The sequence below is a fragment of the Gorilla gorilla genome, chromosome 19, assembly GCF_029281585.2.
Source record: "Gorilla gorilla gorilla isolate KB3781 chromosome 19, NHGRI_mGorGor1-v2.1_pri, whole genome shotgun sequence".
Taxonomy (NCBI): Eukaryota; Metazoa; Chordata; class Mammalia; order Primates; family Hominidae; genus Gorilla; species Gorilla gorilla.
This window is the reverse complement of record NC_073243.2, coordinates 33,181,515-33,202,761: the sequence shown is the minus strand read 5'-3', so window position 1 is coordinate 33,202,761 and position 21,247 is coordinate 33,181,515. Positions and strand designations below refer to the sequence as shown.

Sequence of the window (21,247 nt, the reverse complement as noted above, 5' to 3'; positions counted from 1 at the left end):
GAGGTTTCTTTTCTGAGCATTCTGGTTTCACATGGCTTATGTGCTCACCCAATGCTACCGGTTTGTTTGTTTGTTTTTGTTTTTGCTAAATAGGAGTAACTGAGTACCCTGCATCCACTGAGAAATCTTCCGCTTCCTGAAAGCTCTAAGGTAAAGATAATTAGCTGAATGCTCTGTTATAACAGGATGGAAAAAGAAATGGTGGCCTCAGGTAGCCAATCCACTGAGTCTCTCCAGGTAAAATTACATTGGTTTCGACAAGCTATGTTACCTTTCATAGAATGTAATTTTAAAATGATATTAGTCTGGGTGGGTAGTATTTTCTTAGTTTTTTTCTAATAGTAGCTTATTGTGGGCTTAATTATATACCAGTGTTCTGTACTAAATGCTTTATATACATCACTTAATTTTCATACCAAACTTGTGATATAATTTCTGTTGTTGGCTCTGTTTTTGTAGAGTTCTAGGAAATTACCCCAAGGTCACTCAGTGAGTGGTAGTGGTGAAGGGCTGGAGAGAGGGATGATGAGAACAGGCAGGTCCCCTGACTCCTGCCAAGCGTGGCTGCCCCACCATGCCGCCTCGTTCCAGTTGTCTTCCCTTTCATCCTTCCACATTTCCAGTCATTCATGTCCATCCTTTAGGGACAACAGATACCAGAAAAAAAATCAACAAAAAAAATTTTTACATGTATTTTTGAAGTCTCCAGACCAAATGCTAACACCTGCCACCTAAAGGTGAGTACCTGCTGCCCATTCTTCAGCAGTGTAAATTTACTAAAGGGTCTTTGGCGTTTGTGTGTTTGGAGAAACTTTAGTGGAGGACAAATCCTTATTATTAGGGTAAATATGCGTCTTGAGTGATTATAATAGTTGCTTACCCTGAATGAGAGATTATTTATACCAAGAAAACAATAAAAACTGTCAAAGCCTATCATTTATTTTCCCACTGTCACATACTTAATGAATTTCTTGTGTCTGTTTTCAGGATTGAGCTAAATCATGATTGATAAATTGAGACATATGGTGTCATCTTCAAAATTATGAAAAATCACTAGGTGTTTTCTCTGAAAGGGAGGAAGAAGCAGTGTTTTCATCAGTTGTGATGGTGAGGCCCTTTTGGAGTTTTATTTGGAAGTTATTCTAAGTGTTTACAATGCAGAGATATTGCCCAGGAGTTTGCATTGGCTGCCTTCCCACCTTGTGCATTCCAGGCAGAAGGAAACAACATAGCAGTTTGAGTGAGTTGCCTTTGGTGTCAAACATATATCTGAGCTTTGGCTTTTCCAGTTATTAGCTTTCTAACCTGGGATACATTATTTAACCTCAGTTATTTAAGTGACAGTTATCTGTAAAACGATAGTAATAGTTTCTATCTCATAGGATTTTGATGAATAAATGAATTTTATGAAGTATTTAGCATAGTATCTGCCCATAGAAGTTGCACAATAACTAAGGACACTTACCATCTCTCAGGTGTATTGATGACTCCCAAATCTCTCTCTCTCCCTAGTATAGTCCTAGCTGCACACAGGACTTCTACATTGGCAGCCTAAGCTGAACCTCCTCACCTTCACTGTCCCTGCTTCTTCTGGAGTCTTCATCTTGGTGATCACATCACCTTCCACCCAGTGTCTACGCTAAATACCTGGCTGTCATCCTAGACTCTTTCCTCTCCTTCCTCTCCACTTCTGATCAGTCACCTGCCCATTCTTTTTCCCTAACATAGAATTCATCCCATTGACTGTCTTTTACCATCACTGCCTTAATTCAGGCTTTCGTCTCTTGTGAATAAAATCATAGTGGTTTCCCCTAAACATAGGCATTTTCTGGACTGCCTACCTGTAGGTGTTCAATTTTTCAGGATGTTTGGCTAGAAAAAGCTAAAAAGCTGCTAATAGCAATGTGTTACTTGATTGACTTTTCTTTCCCATGTGGTTTTGGTTTCACTACTTCCTCTTTTTGTGTGCTTTTATCTGTGTCCTGTGTACCTTAGTAAAATTGGCAGTTCTTGTCTGCAAGACTTATCTTGCACAACTGTTCAGGGTAAGGAGAGGAAGTTGCAAGGAAAGAAGATAGTAGTAGGGGGAGCAGTGGGATGGCTCTGCCAAATGACTCAGCTGCTAGTGAGGGCCTCTGAAATAAAGTTATTGGTTCTTACTGCTTCGAAGAGTAAAGTTTGCTTTGATACCCTACCCTTCATTGTTTGAGAGTTGAAAAAGATTGTTTGAAACTACTGAAATAATATCCACATAAAATGTCCACATTAGTAAGGACCGTTGTAAGTGGTTGTTTGGTTAAGCAGAAACTTTAAGGGGGTGTAGGTGTAATTTGAATGCAGCATGTTCCAGAAAGATCAGTGTGGAAAGTGGACCTAGTAGCTAGATAACAACTAAGGATGGGAAGTGGGGGAAGCACACGGGAGGGTTCCCCAGCTTCTGCTAAAATTCAACCAGGGTCCATTCTCTGTGTGGATTAACTTTTGGGGAATATAATAACAGCTGAAAAAGCAATGGAAATTTTCTCATTTTTCTTGGGTTATTCAAATCATGATTATTTGGAAAACTGTGTGTGGTTTTTTTAAACTGATGTGGGTAACTTTGTCAGCTTTTATTAGAAACCAAAACATAAATGTAATTTCAACTGTCATAGGCCCTAGATCAGGGGAAGAAATTGCCTTTTTTTTGTATGAAATAATAAATGCTTCATGGGATACAGAGAGTTGAAAGAGTTGAGAAGGGCATTTAGTGTCATTCTTGAGTTTATAAATTAGAATTCCACCTCTTCTGGATGAGGGTTTATATGGCCAGGATTACCTTCAGGAAACATGGATGTGGAATGGCACTGTATCATTGGCTTTTATTTTTAGGGATGTTGTTGGAAGAGGAGGATGTGTCTTTCAGTTAACTTTTCCCCTTGTCATTGTTACATATTTATGTTTGAAAATCCCTTTTTAATACTTTGGAGCATTTTCATATTTCATAGCTTTACTTTAAAATTAATATATGTTTATAATACTTGAGATGTTTTTTCCTATTTACAATTGTGTTGATGCTTCTTCAAGGAAGAAATATACTTGACGTTAAAGAAAGATAACCCAGGGTAGGGACATATATGTTACTAGTGAATGGGATAGTTTAAAATACCTGAATATCTTTTTTCCATTCATCAATATTACATGTAAGTTAGTGTTTAAAATAAATGTTGACTGATTGATAGGTATTTTCTTGATCAGATTATACACATCATATTGAAGCCAGTATACTCAGACTTGAAAGAATAAGAATGAATTTGCAAAATCTGGTTTAATTAAGATCTGGGGAGGGGAGCACATTGTGAAAATACATATGCACAGGAACCAAATCAATGCTAGACAATGTATTAGTTTACAATATAATAGGATAACTACAAGTTTGAAGGCTCAAATTGAGTCCATCAGCTGTAAATACAATTTTATATTTGGCTCAAGTGGCTGTTGAATATCAAGTGGTGCCGAGTCCCTCCAGAGCACCTAATGACCCCCTCAGCCTTGGAAGGAGTTTCACCACAGTCTCAGAAGAAATCCCAGTCGTGCCTTTAACTCTTTTGGCCCTTGGGAGTCATTGCAACCCCAATACAAATGCCGGCCCAGGGATTTCCAGTGGCCACAAGTTATTGCACAGAGAGGTCTGTTCTAAGCCAGACTCTTACCGCTAAGGAGGTGTGAGATTAGCCCTTAAATACTGGTCTAGCATTAGCATGGTCTATAAAAGCATGTTAAGAAATAGCTCCTCAGTGATTATGTACCAGCTACTAGTTATCCTACTAAGAGAAAAGGCAACATGGCAGCTTCACATTTCACATGAAAGACTAGCATTAACTGGGCCTGGCGTGCGGGCTTAACTTTGACATAACACTAGTGATTATTTTAGACCCAGGAAAAAATGATTTCATACCAGTCTTTTCTTCACATAAGATTTGTGTAGCATTAAAATTATGGGTTACTGAATAAGCCATGAAGGCAAAAATGTGGAACTCTCCTTTGCCAAAACAGAAACATCCCTGTTTTGACTCCTGTCCAGTTTCCAAAACAACAAAACATACATACACCTTTGTTATTGCACATCTTTCACACAAACTTGTGTATGTATAATATACATATATATTTTTAAATATGCTACACATAAAAAAAGACTATGGCACTTTACAGAATATATGTTTAACAAAGATCATTACACCACAGATGTTTCAAAACTATACAAAAACCCTTATACAATTAATGCAACATTGTTTGAATTATTAGCACACAGGTTTAAAGAATCCACAGAATCCAAGGCAAATATTTCTGCCTCAGAGTTCATTGAGAAGCGCAGCCCATCCCATCCCGTCATGAGACTTTCTTTAAGCCAATTTCAGGCAAAATAAATAAGACTTTCCTGGTAGTAATAATGGTCCTATTTATTAGAAAAATAAGTGTGAGCCAACAATCTATTTTTAACATTTCTTTCTAGCATATTCCTCATACCCAGTGGTTTTTAAACAGCTGTGTGGAAGAGCATGGTTTAGACTAGCATGATTTTAGATGGTCCTTTCATCCCAAGCCTGGCTAATGGATTCAAGGTTTAAAAGTCCCAACATTATACCTTTTTACTAAGTCAGTGTTTAGGTAGTTTTTAGTGGTTTGGGGTTTTGTGTGTGTGCATGCCTGTGCTTTTGTCTTCTGTTGCATTCAGATTAATAACATAAACACTATCAAGTGAGTTTATTATGGCCAAGAAGTCACACTCCCTTGTGACTGTTCCCAGGTTGATCTAGAGGTACACTGCCACCTTAGCCAAAGAGCAGATGATGGACATGCTCGGAGGATCCTGTGAGCTTAGGACTTAACTTGTAAGGACACTGAGATTGTAAACCTAGTGTCAGAAAACGGTTTCTCTATCCAAGAAAGAAAGAAAAAAAAGTGAGTGAGTCTTCTGATACGTTTATGGAAAAATTTTGTGTTTTTCATCAAGATTTGTCTGATGATTGGGATTGCTTTTAATGAAAATTATTGTCAAGGTTTGAGACTTGGTTAGAACATTATAAATGTACACACAGAGACAGGAGCTTTGTCCAGTGGCTCCTCCAGCCTCTTTCTGTGTGGTGTTAGAGATATGGTTAAGGTTTCCTAGGCTGCTATGAAGATACCCGTTTTTTTCTTCACCAAAATCACAGGATTTACATCTCACTCACTTTGAATTTTGGTTCAGGAATGGGAAACTCATTAAGGCTAGTTCCACACCTCCCACCCCTTTTGCCCTTAGCCCTTAATCTGTGAGAGAAGATGGTTTCTCATATAGGCCAAACACCAGAATGTAGTAAAACTGCGGTTGTCCCATTCCATCTCTGTATAATTATCTGTTCTGCACCAAGATACGGTGCTTTAGACTCAGACAGCTTTAACATGATTCACTCGGGGCAAGGTTGCAAACTCTGAAATCAGGGTTGTATAGCTGGTAGCACAACACACAATACCTTGTCCACAGAAGGTACTTTTTCAAAACAAAGTCCTCAAGTGAGCAGATTAATGAACCCAAATACCTACACTTTTTCTCCTTCCAGAAATCTGGCAGTTCCATCTCACTTTCTTAAAGTGCTAAGGAGTGTTTCTGTATCATGATACAATTTTGAAGCTCCCATAATGTCAGAGTAGCTTGTTTCTGTGCTGCTCTGGTCATTCTGAGATACTGTCTTCCTGAATCAGTGACACTGGTAAGAATCAGTGATACTGGTAATTTATGGAAAGTAGATTAAAAACCCCTGAATCCTTATTCATAGTGGTATTTGATTCTTTTTGTAAACAGGTGTAGGCAGTGCTGTGACCTTGATCTAGCTCCTCTTTTTGAATTAACTTTGTCCTCTGTGCTTTCCTGGAATTAAGGTCTTGGCTGCAGTTCTTCAGTTGCAGCAATTTAATGTTATCTCAGTCTGCTTTCAGGATCAACACCAGTAACTACAAAAACTTAACTCCCATAACTAGCTTCTTTTGGTTGTAGAATGCCATTCTGCTACTGTCGGGATTGGAAATAGAGCTGACTACAGCATGGTCACCAAACTGGGAGGAAAGGTCTCCCCCCAAGTGCCGAGATTCTGGCAGGTCCTCCCAGTGAACATCTGCATAAGCCACAGCTAGCTTGGAGACCTCAGTCCCTGGAAGGAGGAAACAGAGTGAGGTTTCCTTTCGCAGTCAAAGCACAATCCTAACAAACCTTAGAAGAAAAACATGTGATCTCCAGAAGAAGAGGAGACTGGGCCAGAACTGGTGCTAGCCTGGCTGCTGGGAAGAAGAAAAAATACGTCTTCACTAGGAAGATTTCATATTTTTGTTCTCATATGATTGTATAGGTCCTTATTGTTTCTTTACTCAAATTTCTAAAATCTCTGGAGTGACAGTTCAGTTGATCCACCTTACCCTAGGATTCAGCCTAGAATAAGTTCCACAGCATGACTCCACGCCATCCCTGCTGACCCCTTTGGTCAGCTAAGCAAAAGACAGTGTCTTGCTGTGCCCTTTAGCACACATCCTGTCCCCAGTAAGTTTATAGTTTTCTGTTCGTTGGAGACAACTTGAAAGAACAGAGGAAAACAAAAACTCCAACCCAAAACCCCATTCTGAGGCACAGATGCTCACAAACAAGCAGTGTTGGAGCAGAAACAGCCTGCAGATCTGGTGGACGGTCTCTTCCGTTACCAGAGAAACTGCTGCCCTAATGATTTAGATTATCATCCTTCATTGAACCTGGGGGAGATGGAGTCTGACAGAACTTGGCAACTCCAGGTCTAGGATTATATACTATTTTCATGTTCCATTCCTTATAATGTGCACTGCAGACCACGTGTCCAGTAACTTTGCGTAGCTGGATGTGGCCTCTCATTGGTCCTGTTTAAGCCTCGGGCCGTGGAACGTGGCTTTGGTAGGTAAAGGTTAGTTCTCCACTTGACTCAGATGATGAAACTGTGGACTGTTTCACAAGATTACTCAAGAGAGAAAATGGCATTGTCTCTTCCAAACTAAAGGAGGCAGATCAGGTTTTTCCCCTCTTCAATTTCTTCCTGTACTTTGTCACTAGAGGTTGCAATTTCTGCTTGTGCAGAGAAGACAGCACAGATGAAAGTGAGGACTGTGCCCCCAATGGCAGTATAAAAGGCCCAGCCCAAGGAGCAGTCTCCAGGTTTGTAGGCAGATGCATAATGTCCACAGTAGTCTACGGCCTTCTGGCAACCCCAGCCAGCAGGGTAGAGTATCAAACCGAGGATAAGGAATAGACCTGCAGAACAAAAGAGAAAACAGATTAGAAAATCCCCATGGTGCTACAACTGTCCAGATCTGTTGTAATTGTTACTTGATTTGCTTGCTTTGGGCAAGGGCATCTATTCTGCAATAGAAAGTGTTGGGACTGTTTCATGCAAGCTAATCTGACCTGATCAAGAAGTATCACATTATTAGAAATATTTTCAGCCACTTTTTTACATGTTGGAATGTGAATCTGAATCCACTAAAAATTTCTCTTCTAGAAAAGCAAATTGGTACTTTTCTTCTTCTTAAGACAGAGTCTCAATCTGTTGCCCAGGCAGGAGTGCAGTTGTAGCTCACTGCACTTGAACTCCTGGGCTCAAGTGAACTCCTGGGCTCAAGCTATCCTCCTGTCTCAGCCTCCCAAGTAGCTCGGATTACAGGCACACACCACCACACCCGGCTAAATTTTTAAGTAGAGATGAGGTCTTGCTATGTTGCCCAGGCTGGTCTCAAACTCCTAAGCTCAAGTGATCCTCCCACCTCGGCCTCCACCATGAGTGGCCAACTTGTTACTATGTATTCCCACAGGGCTTTTGGTGCACTGAGCATTTCTCTTTTGGTCTAAGGCAGATGTTGGTAAACTAAGGCCCTCAAGCCAAATGTAACTTTATAAGTAAAGTTTTATTGGAACACAGCTGTGGCCATTCATTTTTGGATGCCTATGACTGCTTTGCTGTGGTCTGCAAAATCTAAAATGTTTACTGTCTGGCTTTCTGCAGAGTTTGCCAACTCCTAAGGAAATTCACACAGAATCATCTGATGTCAACCTGATTAAATGCAAGAGCAAGGGCCACGAGGGAGACCAGGTCTTTACCTGATTGTTAGTGCTTTAAGTAAGCCAGATATTTCTGTATTTATATACACATTTACAAACAAATTGCAAACTTTGTAAGGACTTTCTGTCTGCGTACTTTTAAGAGAGTGGACACTAATAAGCTTTACTTCCATTTTGCTGACCCTACTACCTTGTCATTTTAAACACCTATTTTCCTGTTCTTCACAGCATTACTGCTCACTGTATAACCAGAATGCATCACTTGAGTTATTTTTCCTGCCTAGTCCCACCAGAGCTAGGACTAGGGTGAGCCACAAAAGGAGTCGCTTGCTGACCTTCAGGTATCAGCCCTGTGCCTGCAGTGGGTGCCTCACCCTGGCTGCCAGTCACATGACAGCGGCTCCTCCCAAAAAAGCCAGAGGCCTGAAATGACAAAGGCAACCTAGGCCGCCCCCCCCCCCCCCCCACCCCAGATTTTAGCCAGCAAAACTTTAAAACTTTCTTGGTAACAGATCTTCTTTAGGCCAGTTGCAGTGGCTCACACCTGTAATCCCAGCACTTTGGGAGGCTGAGGCGGGTGGATCACGAGGTCAAGAGAGTGAGACCATCCTGGCTAACATGGTGAAACCCCGTCTAACTAAAAATACAAAAATTAGCTGGGCGTGGTGGCACACCTGTAGTCCCGGCTACTGGGAAGGCTGAGGCAGAAGAATCGCGTGAACCCGGGAGGTGGAGGTTGCAGTGAGCCGAGATTGGGCCACTGCACTCCAGCCTGGCAAAAGAGTGAGACTCCCTCTCAAAAAAAAAAAAAAAAAGCAAGATACTGCAAGAGGAGGAGGAGGGCAAAAACCTTTTCTCTGAAAAATTCAACCCATGTAATCAAGAATGCTGTATCATAATCAAAGTTCCCACTTTTTAGATACCTGGGAATATCAATTCTATCCTTGTGAATTAATCTTGGCATCTTGGCTCTGAGTTCTGTTTCTTTACCTACCTTAACTGAAATTCTCTGGGTTTACCCCACCAAAGCTTCTAAGTCATTTACAGCAACTTCCCCGCAAAGAAAACATGACTGACTTTATGGCAGTATGAGGCGTGAAGGAAGACTGGGGACAGTGTTTCAACTTACACATCACAACTTTCACAGTGGTCTTCATCCTGTGATGGTGTCCAGCTTGGCATGTCACTACCAGGGCATTTTGGGATTTCAGTGTCTCCACCCCATCCCATTGTTCTTCTCAGATGGCCTCAAGGGACTTTGTAGCAGGGGTGGAGTAGAGGGAATCAATTCAGATGCTCATTGTCTGAAGAGGGGTGATTCACAAGGAAGTCTTTCTAACCCCACGGCCCTCTCTATAGATCTGAATGGTGGGAACCTGGGAGGCAATGAGTTGTAGCAAGGAAATGTGATTGGTGCTGGGAAGAGCAAGTGAAGCTGGAGAGAGGCTGTTAGAAATGACCAGCAGCCAGTTCTCCCAAGGCTAAGGCAGCCAGTGCAGACTCTTGGTCGTCTAGAATATGGAAGGTCCTGAACCACAGCAATGAAAGGGTAGAAATCAAGTAGCAGAAAAGACCCCATAGTCTAGTGTGAGGACAGGAGGCTAGAACACAAACCAGAAATATGGTGGACCACAGCAGAGACTCACCAAATTAAGAGGTGATTCTGTTAATAGTTAAGAGCTCTGACTTTAGAGTTTGAATCCAGGCTCTGCCCTGTATGAGCTGAGTGACCGACATACGATTCCTCACCTGTAAAATGGACTAATTCATCACTCATAGGTGGCTGTGAATCGTGAAGTCTGTTCTACCATCGTAACAAAAACTGGAAACAGATGATGAGCCTGAACACAGGTCAAAAGCCCTCAGCAGGCCCCTCCCACACAAGCAGATCAGCTCATTGTTAAGGGCATATTTTGAGAAGTATAATAATTTGGGGAGAGAGGAGATCCCCAGGCTACATTCAGTACTCTTGAAAAAATATCCTCCATCTGAACAGAGGTTTGTTCAGCTGAGATCTTAAATGATTTAACCAATTCTTAAATATTTCTAAGGCCTATGATAAACCCCAATTAATCTTGTCTGCATCCCACTTTGTTCCCTATGAAGCCTCCCCACAAGGTATGATGGGGATGTTAATAGTCTTCTCCCCTCCAGGTCCTAAGGTGCCACTCTGGTGTACCCTCCATGGGCCTTCTGTACAATCTCCTCCAGCCCGGCACGCAAAGGCACTTCTGGGTGTGCTGTAGCCTCTGCCCTAAAGCTCTGAGTGTAGGCCTGAGGTGAGGCAGCATTAGCTGCTCTTCCCTTTAAAAGACCAAAGTGTTCATAGTTTTTGTTCCAATTCAACATTAACTGCACATTGCACTTGTATTATATGTGCACTTTAATATATTAGGGACAGAAGACAAAGCAGGGAGTTTGCTGTCACATACCAGCTCTGCCACCTTGTGCCAGGCTCTGGCTAGTTGTAAGGCGCAAGAAATACCTTAATTTGGCTGTCTTGGGTTCTCTGGGGAAGCAGGCAGGTTTTACATCACTTAATACAATCCTTATTTTTGATAGCATCAGGATCCTTTCCACAGCGTGCTGAGCCCAGCCAGGAGCATTAATTGCCCTGAGGCGCTCCCTTTTCTAATGGCTCAGGTGTGACTGCTGAGGGGCTTCAGGCCATCTTCAAATCTTGTGGCTGCTCCTGGCTCAGTTTGTGAATAAGTAAAGCAGGGAGACTCTTGCTGTTGTTTAAATCACATAAGGGTGCCATGCTTGTGAGCCTATGGAAAGCTTCAGCTTGAATATTTATAAGCCCACAGGAAAGTCCATGTGACAGAGTAATACAAAGCGGGTGAGGTATATCTGCCCTGTGGGTGTGATACAAAGCGGGTGAGGTATATCTGCCCTGTGGGTGTGAAGTGTGCCAACCACACGCTGCAACCTGGGCAGCCAGCCCCGACAAGCACGAGAGCGCCTTAACCCAGGGCTCCGTGGGGCAGTGGAGGAAGTCACCACTGTCCACTCTGCCCTGACTGGCGGGCCTCTGCTCCCAGTGCCCATCACAGTTATCATTAACATAGCCAAGGCCATGGAATAGGGTTTGAATCCAGGCTCTGCCCTCTATGATCCCTCACCTGTAAAATGGACTAATGTCTAAGAGAAAACTGGGCCTTCAGGTAAGCAAAAATAAATTTTTTTTAAAAATCATATTTATCAGTTCTTTGGGTATGTAGATAAAGCCTCTTCTACCAAAGGAATCCCAGCAAGATCAGTGACTTGGGTGTCCCTCTGTGGTGAATGCCACACGTAGTCCTCCCCTCATGAGGTCCACAGTGGGAAGCAAAGCTACCTGTCTGAGCCCAGCCTGGCCCTGGTTCTCCACTGCTCTCAGGCTGAAGCAGCTTCAGAGCAGCCTGGGCAGGAGTTCCTGGGCCCTGACAAGCATCCCTCAGGCACAGACTTCATCCTAGCAGTCACAAGAAACTGTCAGTAGTTGATAATGTTTACCTGCAAGAATTGTCATTTCACACGACTCAACCTACTATTTGATGATTATCCATCTCCATCCTAGACTTTATGCTCCGTGAGGGCAGGGATTTTTTATTTAGTTTACTGCTCTAATGCCTGTGCTTAGAATGATGCTGGGCACACAGTAGGACCTTAATAAAAATTTACTGACAGTGCAATTTGCTTTGTAATAAAATATTTCTAAACCATAGTGCCCATGGAGGAAATCAGTAAAATAACTGAGATACCAGTCAATAAGAATGAAATGTGTCAGCAAGAAAGAAAATAGAGACCCTTGGGTGATCGATGTATCCTGTTCTAGGCCGGTGAGCCTTGGGGTTTAAAAGCAATCTTGTGCCCTGAGTTCCAAATGGGCTTGATACTAATAAAACAATTAAAATCAATAACTTCTTCAATGGGCATATGAGACAAAGGCAAGAGAATACAGTAACAGATACGAAGTTTGCTGGAGACTTGGAATGGTTTTTCTGGTACTCAATTTGGAGTATACTCAGGGACTATCAACTTGGTCATAGGTTACGTCCAGAGGCCAAATGGAAGGTAAAGGATGCTTTGGACTGGGTTTCACATGACAGCTGAGCCAGAAAATGGTCTGTCTGCTCTCCCTTTGCAGCTATTAAGAAAGCAGTTCCTGAAGTGAGGCCACCCTCTCTGGTAGTCTCTGGGGCCCTGCCATCACCTTGCCTCACTGCACTGTTGTTTTGGGGGTCTGTTTGTGTGTTGTGAAGGGCAACGGAAAAAGGAAGGGACTAGGGCTGTGGGCATTTATTTTCTTCTGCCTGGCATCTCTACCTGATTCATGACTGGGTCGCAGCAAGCCCAGCTGGGAGGAAGAAGAAATGGGGGGGAGAATGACACTGGCCAGCCACCAAAGACAACGCAGCCACCATGGAAAGAAGCCATAAGTCACCTGGAGGGCTGGTCACCTCTGCGATGGCTCAACTTGACAGAATGGTGCCCTAGAAGGTAACAATTTTCATAACCTTAAAAGACATCCGACATCCTCATCCCCGTGTTCTAACAGTCTCATTGTACCAAGGGGGTTAGAAGACATTAGCATCTGCTGGCAATGGGGGGATCACATGATTCAACCTTATCTGTAGAGGAAAAAAACAAATGAAAAGCTGATGGTCAGTCACTTGGACTGCCCAACAGGTGCCACCTCCAGCTGGAGACAGAGCCTTGACAACCTCACCGATGGTCATGGTATTGCATTGGGATAGCTGGTGCTCGCCCTCCCAATCAGCTGGGCACCAGCCATCCCAGCGCAGCACCTGCCACACCCCACTGCCATTTTCATATTTTCCTCACAGAAGTTTTATCTACTCGTGCAAGAATCTTCAGAGTTTCTTTGGGGAATCTAAATACGTGGTTTGCATTTAACAGAAATAATCGGACTGGGCTCTGTGAGGGCAGAGGCTACACAGAGGAAACAGTTTTATCACTGTGTTCCCAATGCAAACGTAGGAAACACACCAGGAAAAGCCAAGTCACAGTCCTGATTTCCTAGCAACGTTTTGCACTGACTGTGATCAGACCAGTCACAAATTTATGTCTTAGGTAAATTTTTAAAATACTGCCCTGGAATCAAATAATGGGATATCAAATACTTCTAATCAAATCCCTTAGGTGGGAAGAAAAGCATTTCCATAGTCCTGCCAGTCCCCCAGTTTGGGGAAGGCTAGATGTTGCTGCATACAGTGGGTATTTCACTGGGTCTGAAGGTGACCATGTCAGTCTTTCACAGTGAGGGATGCTAGGAATGGAGGAGCCAACTCTGAACCACAGCTTTTCAGTTTGTGAAGAAGTGGGATAAGGCTCCATGGTTATTTCACAGCCTTTCTCTGACCACCCCACCCCCTCCACATCAGTCATGATTACTACCCTCCTTCACCACCTGCTGGCCAATGGATGGGACTCAAGGTTTCTTGTCTTTGTGGGTCACCAACCATTTGTACAGAAAAAGGCCTTTGTTCCTGCCTGAAAAGTGAGCACTACAGGCTGGCTCTTGTTCCACAGAGTAACTGTCTGAAGAAGTGAGTCTTTAGACACCATACTCCCACTTCCCCGTCACACAGGCTTCCAGACTAAGTATTAAAGACTAGACCTCAGCTTGCAAAGGAAATTCTAAGAACAGAAACAAAAGGTCACCTGTTAACCACTACCAGCAATCTGTGGAGAAGCCACCACTGAGAGGGCCAACACTCAGCACCTTTACTAAGTCGAAATCAAACAGCTTATTCCACAGCTATGAAATATCGGAACGTCTCTGGAGAGAGTTCACAGCAGACAATTGACAGCAGATGTAAAGCACCTCTGATCAACGTGGGCCCCACTTAGGAAGTTCCCAAGCGTGTCCACGGAGTGCATGCCATATGCTTGCCTTCACAGACCATTTATGGATGGCCACGGCTGGGTTATAGGAGTGGGATGCTGTAGGGTTTCAGAGGCTGGTGATAGTCAACAATCTGTTCACACTACACACATCACCATTCCTCGAACAGGGGCCTGTTATTCACAGTGACCCCTTGGACGCTCACGCATCTGGGCATTCTCTCCCTCATTCCAATGCAAATGTTGCCTCCCCGGGAAATGTTTGTCACCACTTCCTGCCACAGGGTTATTCTCGTTGTGTTCCCACCTCCGACGTACATCCCTCTTGAGCTCTTTCTCACTTTTAAAAATTTATTCAATAGCTGTTTACTGAGGGCATTACTCTCAACCCTGATGATACAACAGTATCCTAGTGGGACTCAGCCTCTTGAAGCAGAAAAGCTTTGGTATCTCCCACACCCAGCACACTTCGTGACACTTTTTGGGAACTTGGTTATAGGTTAATTAGAATCGATACGAATTCTAATGAGACATTACAACTTTGCCTTAACATTCATTGATAAACCTGCTAGGTGTGTCACACAACTAGGTCAAGAGTTCATATTCTGTCTGTCTTTGAAATAGCCGGACATTGGCCCATTTAGGAACATAGCCCATCTAACTATTAAACATCAATTTCTCTTATAACATTTTTCTGAAAAAATAAAAAACAAATCCCTCTAGTGTTTCGTGTTGGTCTGCCCTGTGACTCAGAGGGCTGTGGATCTAGCTAAGTCTGAGCCCCAGCCCTTGTTGACCCAGCACAGCTCACTACAGCATAATGCCCAAGGGCTGCCCTGCCACTAAGTTGCTTCCTGTAGTCCATCTGACACAGCTTAGACAGCATTCCAGGCTTTTCAGGGGGACAGCTTCACAAAGTACTGATGGTACTAGAATAAAGGAAAACTCTGACAGGACAGTTATTCTCATATGAATTTAAGATCATCAGCCAGTGCTCTGCCTCCAGATGGGAAGCCTCACTGGCTTTTCCTTCTTGGTGTTCTTTGCTGCTCCCCCTTTACCTTTCCAGTCTAAACACAAGGGTGCCCAGGACTCACTCCTTGGTCCTCCTCCCTATCTATATTCCCCTCCTGATCACAGTTGGCCCCATGGCTTTAAGTACTACCCCAAGCTGAGTTTTCATTTCCAGTTTTGAACTCCAGATGTGCATATCCAGCTGCCTACTTGGCCTCTAGCAAGGCACTTGAAAATTATGTCCAAACCAGGACTCTTGATGTCCATTCCCCACTCAAAACCTGTTCTTCACCTTGTCCACCTGATCTCAACAAATGAGAGTTCAATTCTTAGACATGTGCAGGTCAGAGACCTTGCTATCATCTTTGACTCCTTTCTCAGAAATCCCACATTACTCTATCGGCAAAGCCTGTGGGCCTTCATTCTAGCTGTTCCCTTTGCCTGGAATGTTTTCTCCTGATACCCACATGGCTAACTCCTCTATCTCCTTTAAGGCTGTGGTTAAATCTCTTCTTTTCAATAAATCCTACCCTAACTATCTTCAACATTCCCTCTCACTATTCCAGCATACCCTGGCCTCTCTTACCCGGGCTACACCTTCTCCTGGCTCCTCCACCCTACTGCACACTACCTTTTAACATACTATATAGTTTACTTATCTTATTTATTGTCTACCCCCGCCAGCTTGAATGTAAACTCCATGAGGACAGGGAACTTTGTGCAGTTTGTTCTTTGTGTCCCAACTGCCTAGAACAAGGTCTGACATGTAACAGGTGCTTAGTAAATATTCACTGATTTGAATGGATGAATGAAAAGATAAGGTGATGTGATTATATTACATTTTTAAACAAAGCCATTGTAGAAAGTTCTTGACAAGTTTTTGAAATGGTTGGAGGAAAAGCTTCAGTTTGCAATTCTGGCCAACAGAACGCCAGCTACACAGTTACTACTGAAACACATGTGCAGACCAAACCACAGGACTGGTCTTTTGCATAACTGCCTGCACCGAAAACCTTCCTGGCTACAGAAAATAGCTGGTTGTTAGGAAATCACATAGAAAAAAGTAGTCAGTTGATTAAATGTAATACACTTTCAGGTATCTAGAGACCAGCCTGAGTCTAGGCTCAGATCTCTGAAATTGTTTCCAGCTTGGCCTGGCTGCAGCAAGGACAGCTGCCAAGACAGGCCACGGCTGACCTGTGAGAGCTGGCCAGGCACTGGCCAGGAGAGGAGCAGCACGCGGGAGAAGGACGGGAAAGGACAGGTGAGAGAAGATAAAGGATACGGGGGGGAATGAGGTGAGCCACGGCCACTTGTGAAAGAGGCAGGGTGGTAAATATTAGCAGTGTGAGCCTGGAGAACGGAAAACACCACTGCGAAGGTACCAGCACTATGGGCAGAGGATGCAGAACTGTTCTGCAGCCCAGGAAAACGCCCACTCCTCTTGGCAGCATCACAGATCAACCTCTCAGGGTGGGGGTGTGTTTTTCTGTTTCCAGTAGATGTTTAGAAGTCAGGCCATCTGTCTCAGTCAAGTGTACAACAACTGGTGACTGAGTAATAAGCAGCATCTCTGTGTGTGGTTAATGCTCATCTGTGTGCTTCCCTCTGTTTTCTAAGTTTTTAATCTTTCCCCAAGTCATCTTCCATGCTGATAGTCAGAAGTCATTCTGGCAGCCCCTAGCAGCTATTTGTAGGCTACCAACTATTGCTAGGTGGAGATATTTTCTCTTTTATAATATACTAAGGCAAACTGTCAGACAGTCTGAAGACTGTGCTTTGAGGAGGGCACATGTATCAGACCACATCCAGTTCCCTCGCCATTGAATTTGCCATTAAGATATTCTCTTCCCAAAGACCACAGTGTGAACCTGCAGACTTCCCATGTGCAGGGACTCTGGAGATACTCTGCAGTACTGATCCTTACTCACCAAGACAAGAGACACCCTACTTCAGAAGAAAGAGACATACATGATACAATTTAGAATGAATGTCTTGGGTAAAAATAATAAAAAGTGGATAACCATCTGTCTGGAAAACTATCCCGTAAAAAACAGAAGTCTTACTGTGACATAGATGCACTTGTCCCATTATAAAACAGCACTGGTTCCAAGACAGACTGGAGGCCTGAACTGCGATTCCACTGGAAACGTGTTGATAGTGGTAAAGAGTGTTCCTATTCCTCAGTTTCTATGTCTCCAGCCCTATCCCCATCTACCCTCAGTGCCTCTTATGCAGTCCTCTACACATATGGCAGCGTTGACCAGCTTCACATGCCATTTCTGATGCCCATTTCCTTTCCAAGCATCACTTCTTTGGAAGAACCTTCTGGAAAGGTCTTCTATAGTAAAAATGATAGACTCTAAAGATGAAACGGAGATGAAACTATAAACACCCTCCCCCAAATTTATAATATACATTCACAATGGATACTTTAGTTGGAAGTTTGTAAAGATGATTAGAACCCTTTAATAATCATGAAGATAACTTACACTAACAATGGGAGCATTTCATGCTTGTTGAGCACTCCGTGCTAGGCACTGGTTAAGCACTTTAAATATAACTCATGCAGTCCTGATGGCAATCCTATGAGGTTGATACTATTAAGATCATTTGACATATGAGGAAACTGAGGCACGGAAGGGGTAAGTAGGGTGACACAATCAACGGCAGGACAGGGACTCAAATTAGAGAATCTGGCTCCAGAGTCCACTTCCTGAGCCTTATCCTAGACTGCTGTTTTACTGCAGACCAGAGACTAACTTCCAAGACAAAAACATTTGTCCAGCTGAAGAGGGGAGACTGATATGCATTCAAAAGCTTGCTTAGTTGTATCCACAAGGATTAGAGAGCAGGTGATAAGGAACCGTTATCAAGTGAGAAACCACAGGAGTGCCGTGAGGGGTTATGGAGAGTGGAAGACTGCACCAAAATAAAGGTAGCCTATTGTCAAGCACGTTGACTTGCTAATCCTATTGCAAAACAACAGCAAGATAAAGAAATTCCATCTCCACTCTCTTCCATTTGATCTGAGTGTCACCAACCTTACTGAAGCATTAGATGCCACTTTGGAATGGCTGCCCTTGGTCCAACCAACTTCTAGAAAGAAGCCTAATGAACAGGTCAGAACAATTTAAGGCTCACTATGATGTGAACCTTGTACAGAATGTGGAACACCTGTGTGAGCAAAAAACTGCAAACAGCACCAAACCCACTGGACCAGAAGGAAAAAAAAAAAAAGAGCAGTATAATCAACTGACGACTTAGTTTTTGCTCAGATCTTCTATGCTTCGGAACCATTTGAAATTACAGATCCATCCAGAAAAATAATGCCATCCACCAAATCACCCATAAAAAAACACATCCAAGAAAGCCATCTGTAGCCAATTAGACAAAATTGGGCAATGAGCATCTCAGTCCCAAATCTCTCCTCCAATAGGTCAGGCCACTGTTCAGCCATCTCACCTCCCAAGCAGCCTTTCTCAATTCATAGAGCTGATGATCTTTGTCTTTCCTCATTGCCTCCTACCCCTGAATCCTTGCACCACTATCCGTGATCCAGTGGGTGTTAGTTAAACCCATGTCATTGAGGGATCTGCTTATTCCTATGTCTGCATGCAGGGGAAGCTGCTCATAATCTCAGGCATCTGGCTCTGGTGAAATCTTGCTTAGAACAACTGTAAACACCAGAGGGTTGGGGGGAGGCAAGATCTCTTCCTTCCACCCAGGAAGAGTTCTGGTTCTGTACCCTACAAGCCCAGATGAAATTAGCAAAGGTATTCAATCCTGCTTGTCTTCCTCAGATGCCAGATGGGCTGCTATCTTCAGTACCAAAACTTCAGTTAGCCACTCAGTCTGAATAAATAAAAGTAATATAACAAAGTAGGAGTTATAACATGAATCAAGAATTTTTGCCCAATAATGATCACTTTTGGTTAATCTATACCTTTGCCCATTAAGGTTCTCCAATGAAAACTTTTTCAAAGTCCAAGCAGAATTTGGTTTCAGTGATGACCAGTTCTGAAGTGATTCTACAGATGATGGCTCATCAGTTACTTATGCCATAACTGTCTAGGAGGGCCGGGTCTATGTCAGAATTGAGACTTAATGGCATTCGTTAAATTCCAAAACCTATAAATTTACAGCTGGGGCTAGAAGAGACTACTTAGTGGTTCCACAGATATGTGCCTGTCAGCGAACATACATTTACTGAGCATCTACTATGTACGTAGTGGGTTCCATTCTGAACACTAGAGGTATAACTGAAAAGACACGTCACACCCTTGTGGGACTTCCTTATATTCTAAAACAGTGGTTCCTACACTTTCTGGACTTTACAGTCCAGAAAGATTGTTGGGAGGGCAACATTTTTTATTTTGCTAATAAAGACACTGAAAATAGCCTTTATTATCTCCTCTCATCATTTCATAAAAGAATATTTTAATACAAGAAGGGTGAAGGATGTAATTGGAAAATAAATGACATTTCTTTGAAGTGAATACATCGGCTTGATGAAATGTTACTACACTTACTAAACTTCCTTGATTTTGCCGTGAAATGGGAGAAGCCTTAGCACAGACTGGACCAGCACTCGTTCAAAGGAAGCAACTTCTGGCTGAGGGCCCTTCTGCGGGGTAAGAGATGGGGGAGTGTAGAGGGTACCTGCGTTAAGATGCGGACCCCTTTCTAAGAAGCCTATTTATTTACTGTGCAAGTATCAAGATACATGGTAAGGAGGCTCTGAGTCTCTTTGGAGTCTAGGTCCAAACTTAATTTAAGTTAGAAGAGATGAGGTCTCACTATGTTGTCGAGGCTAGCATGCAGTTGCTATTCACAGACATGATCATATTGCACTACAGTCCCAAACTCAAGTGATCCTCCTGCCCGTGTAGCTGGGACCACAGGCATGAGCCTACATGGCTTACTCCATCTCATTTTAAAGTTTCAAGAGTTCGTGGACAGCTAAACCAGGCTTAACGTCGACATTTAGTAACTCATTTAGCTCCAGGGGCCAGATCAGGAACTAGAAGTCAAAGGGTTTCCTGGCAATAAAAGAGTTTTTGTGAATGACTACAGCATCTTTGAGAGCAGGTATCTACATGTTATTTTAGTACATGATCAATAATTTTAGAAGCTTTAACCAGTAAGATTTCAGAGACAAGCAAGAGAAAAAGGGAAGGAACTGGTTATTTTCAAGTGTCAATTAAAAAAAAAGAAGCTTGCATTAATGCTTTTGCTGTTTCCCCAGAGAAATCTAGTAAGATATCCATTTTCTACTAAAAATACTCCCATGATATTATAGTTGGCAAGAAAAACACTCTCCAGGGTGGAGACAAGATGACAGATGAACATAAATAGCATTCTTTAGAAGACAATCAGAGCATAGTTGTCATAAAAAGATCTTACAACCAAGGTCCCCAAAGGAAGTTTCTGTTATAATTACTTGAAATTAATGGCCATCAGTTAAAAATTGTCTGATGCCCTTAGGATATGTGGAGAAACAATCTAGAAGAAAGATGCAGGTTCTCCATTGTTGAAGCCTCCCTCTTTCTCAGCAGTAATTCCTGTTTAAAAGCAAATTACTTCTGCTAGCAGTTTTTAAAGCCTTAACTCTAGAACGTTGAAATACATCTCAACAAACTAACCTAGCCAGATGATTCCTGCCCATCAGTTAGTGATGAAGCCTTACTTCACATTCGGGGTGAGAAGCTGTTTGTTAACTGGCTTACATGCAACTGAAAGAACTTTATGAAATACGTTCTCCATAAGTTATTCATCAGACAGGCAGGATCACGAAAGACAGAGCTCCTGCTTGACTATAACCAAAATACATTGATAATTCAAAGTAAGTTACCAAAATAAATAAACTGCAAAATGTAATGTGTAACAAGGTAAAAGGCACTTTTAAAAAACATAGTTACTAAGCTATGGAATTTCTAGGACAAGTAAATTTCTTGCCTGCTGAGGTCTTTGGGTGCACATAATGTTAAATAATTCCTACTACAGCAAACCAGGTGCTGTCTTTTCAACACTACGTCCCTGAACGTGGCCTCTGTCACTCTGAACACACAGCCACTCTGCATTTTGAGTTGAAATTACTTAAGAGTTGTGGACACGTATTTGTACTGATTCTTAAAGCATTTTAATATTGGCTTCATTTTCTCCGCATGTGTAGTTTTAGATTTAATATGTACTGGTGGCTGTCTTTAAAAGAAAAAAGTTGCTGGCCATTTAATAAAGCTACTGGGAAGACCATCTACAATAAATGAGCTCATAAATGTGGCTGACCGC

The 21,247-nt window shown here is 42.7% G+C and overlaps 1 protein-coding gene across 2 annotated transcripts in view; it reads right to left on the bottom strand.

Annotated features, from left to right (window-relative positions):
* Nucleotides 1-3,285: 3,285 nt before the first annotated feature.
* Nucleotides 3,286-21,247, bottom strand: part of LHFPL2 (LHFPL tetraspan subfamily member 2) — a 163,099-nt gene continuing 145,137 nt past the window's right edge. For both annotated transcript variants that reach the window (XM_063700672.1, XM_031003206.3), the window contains exon 4: nt 3,286-7,285. In XM_063700672.1, coding sequence (XP_063556742.1) covers nt 7,029-7,285 — 257 coding nt within the window. In that variant the 3' untranslated portion in view covers nt 3,286-7,028. The remainder of the gene's footprint in view (nt 7,286-21,247) is intronic.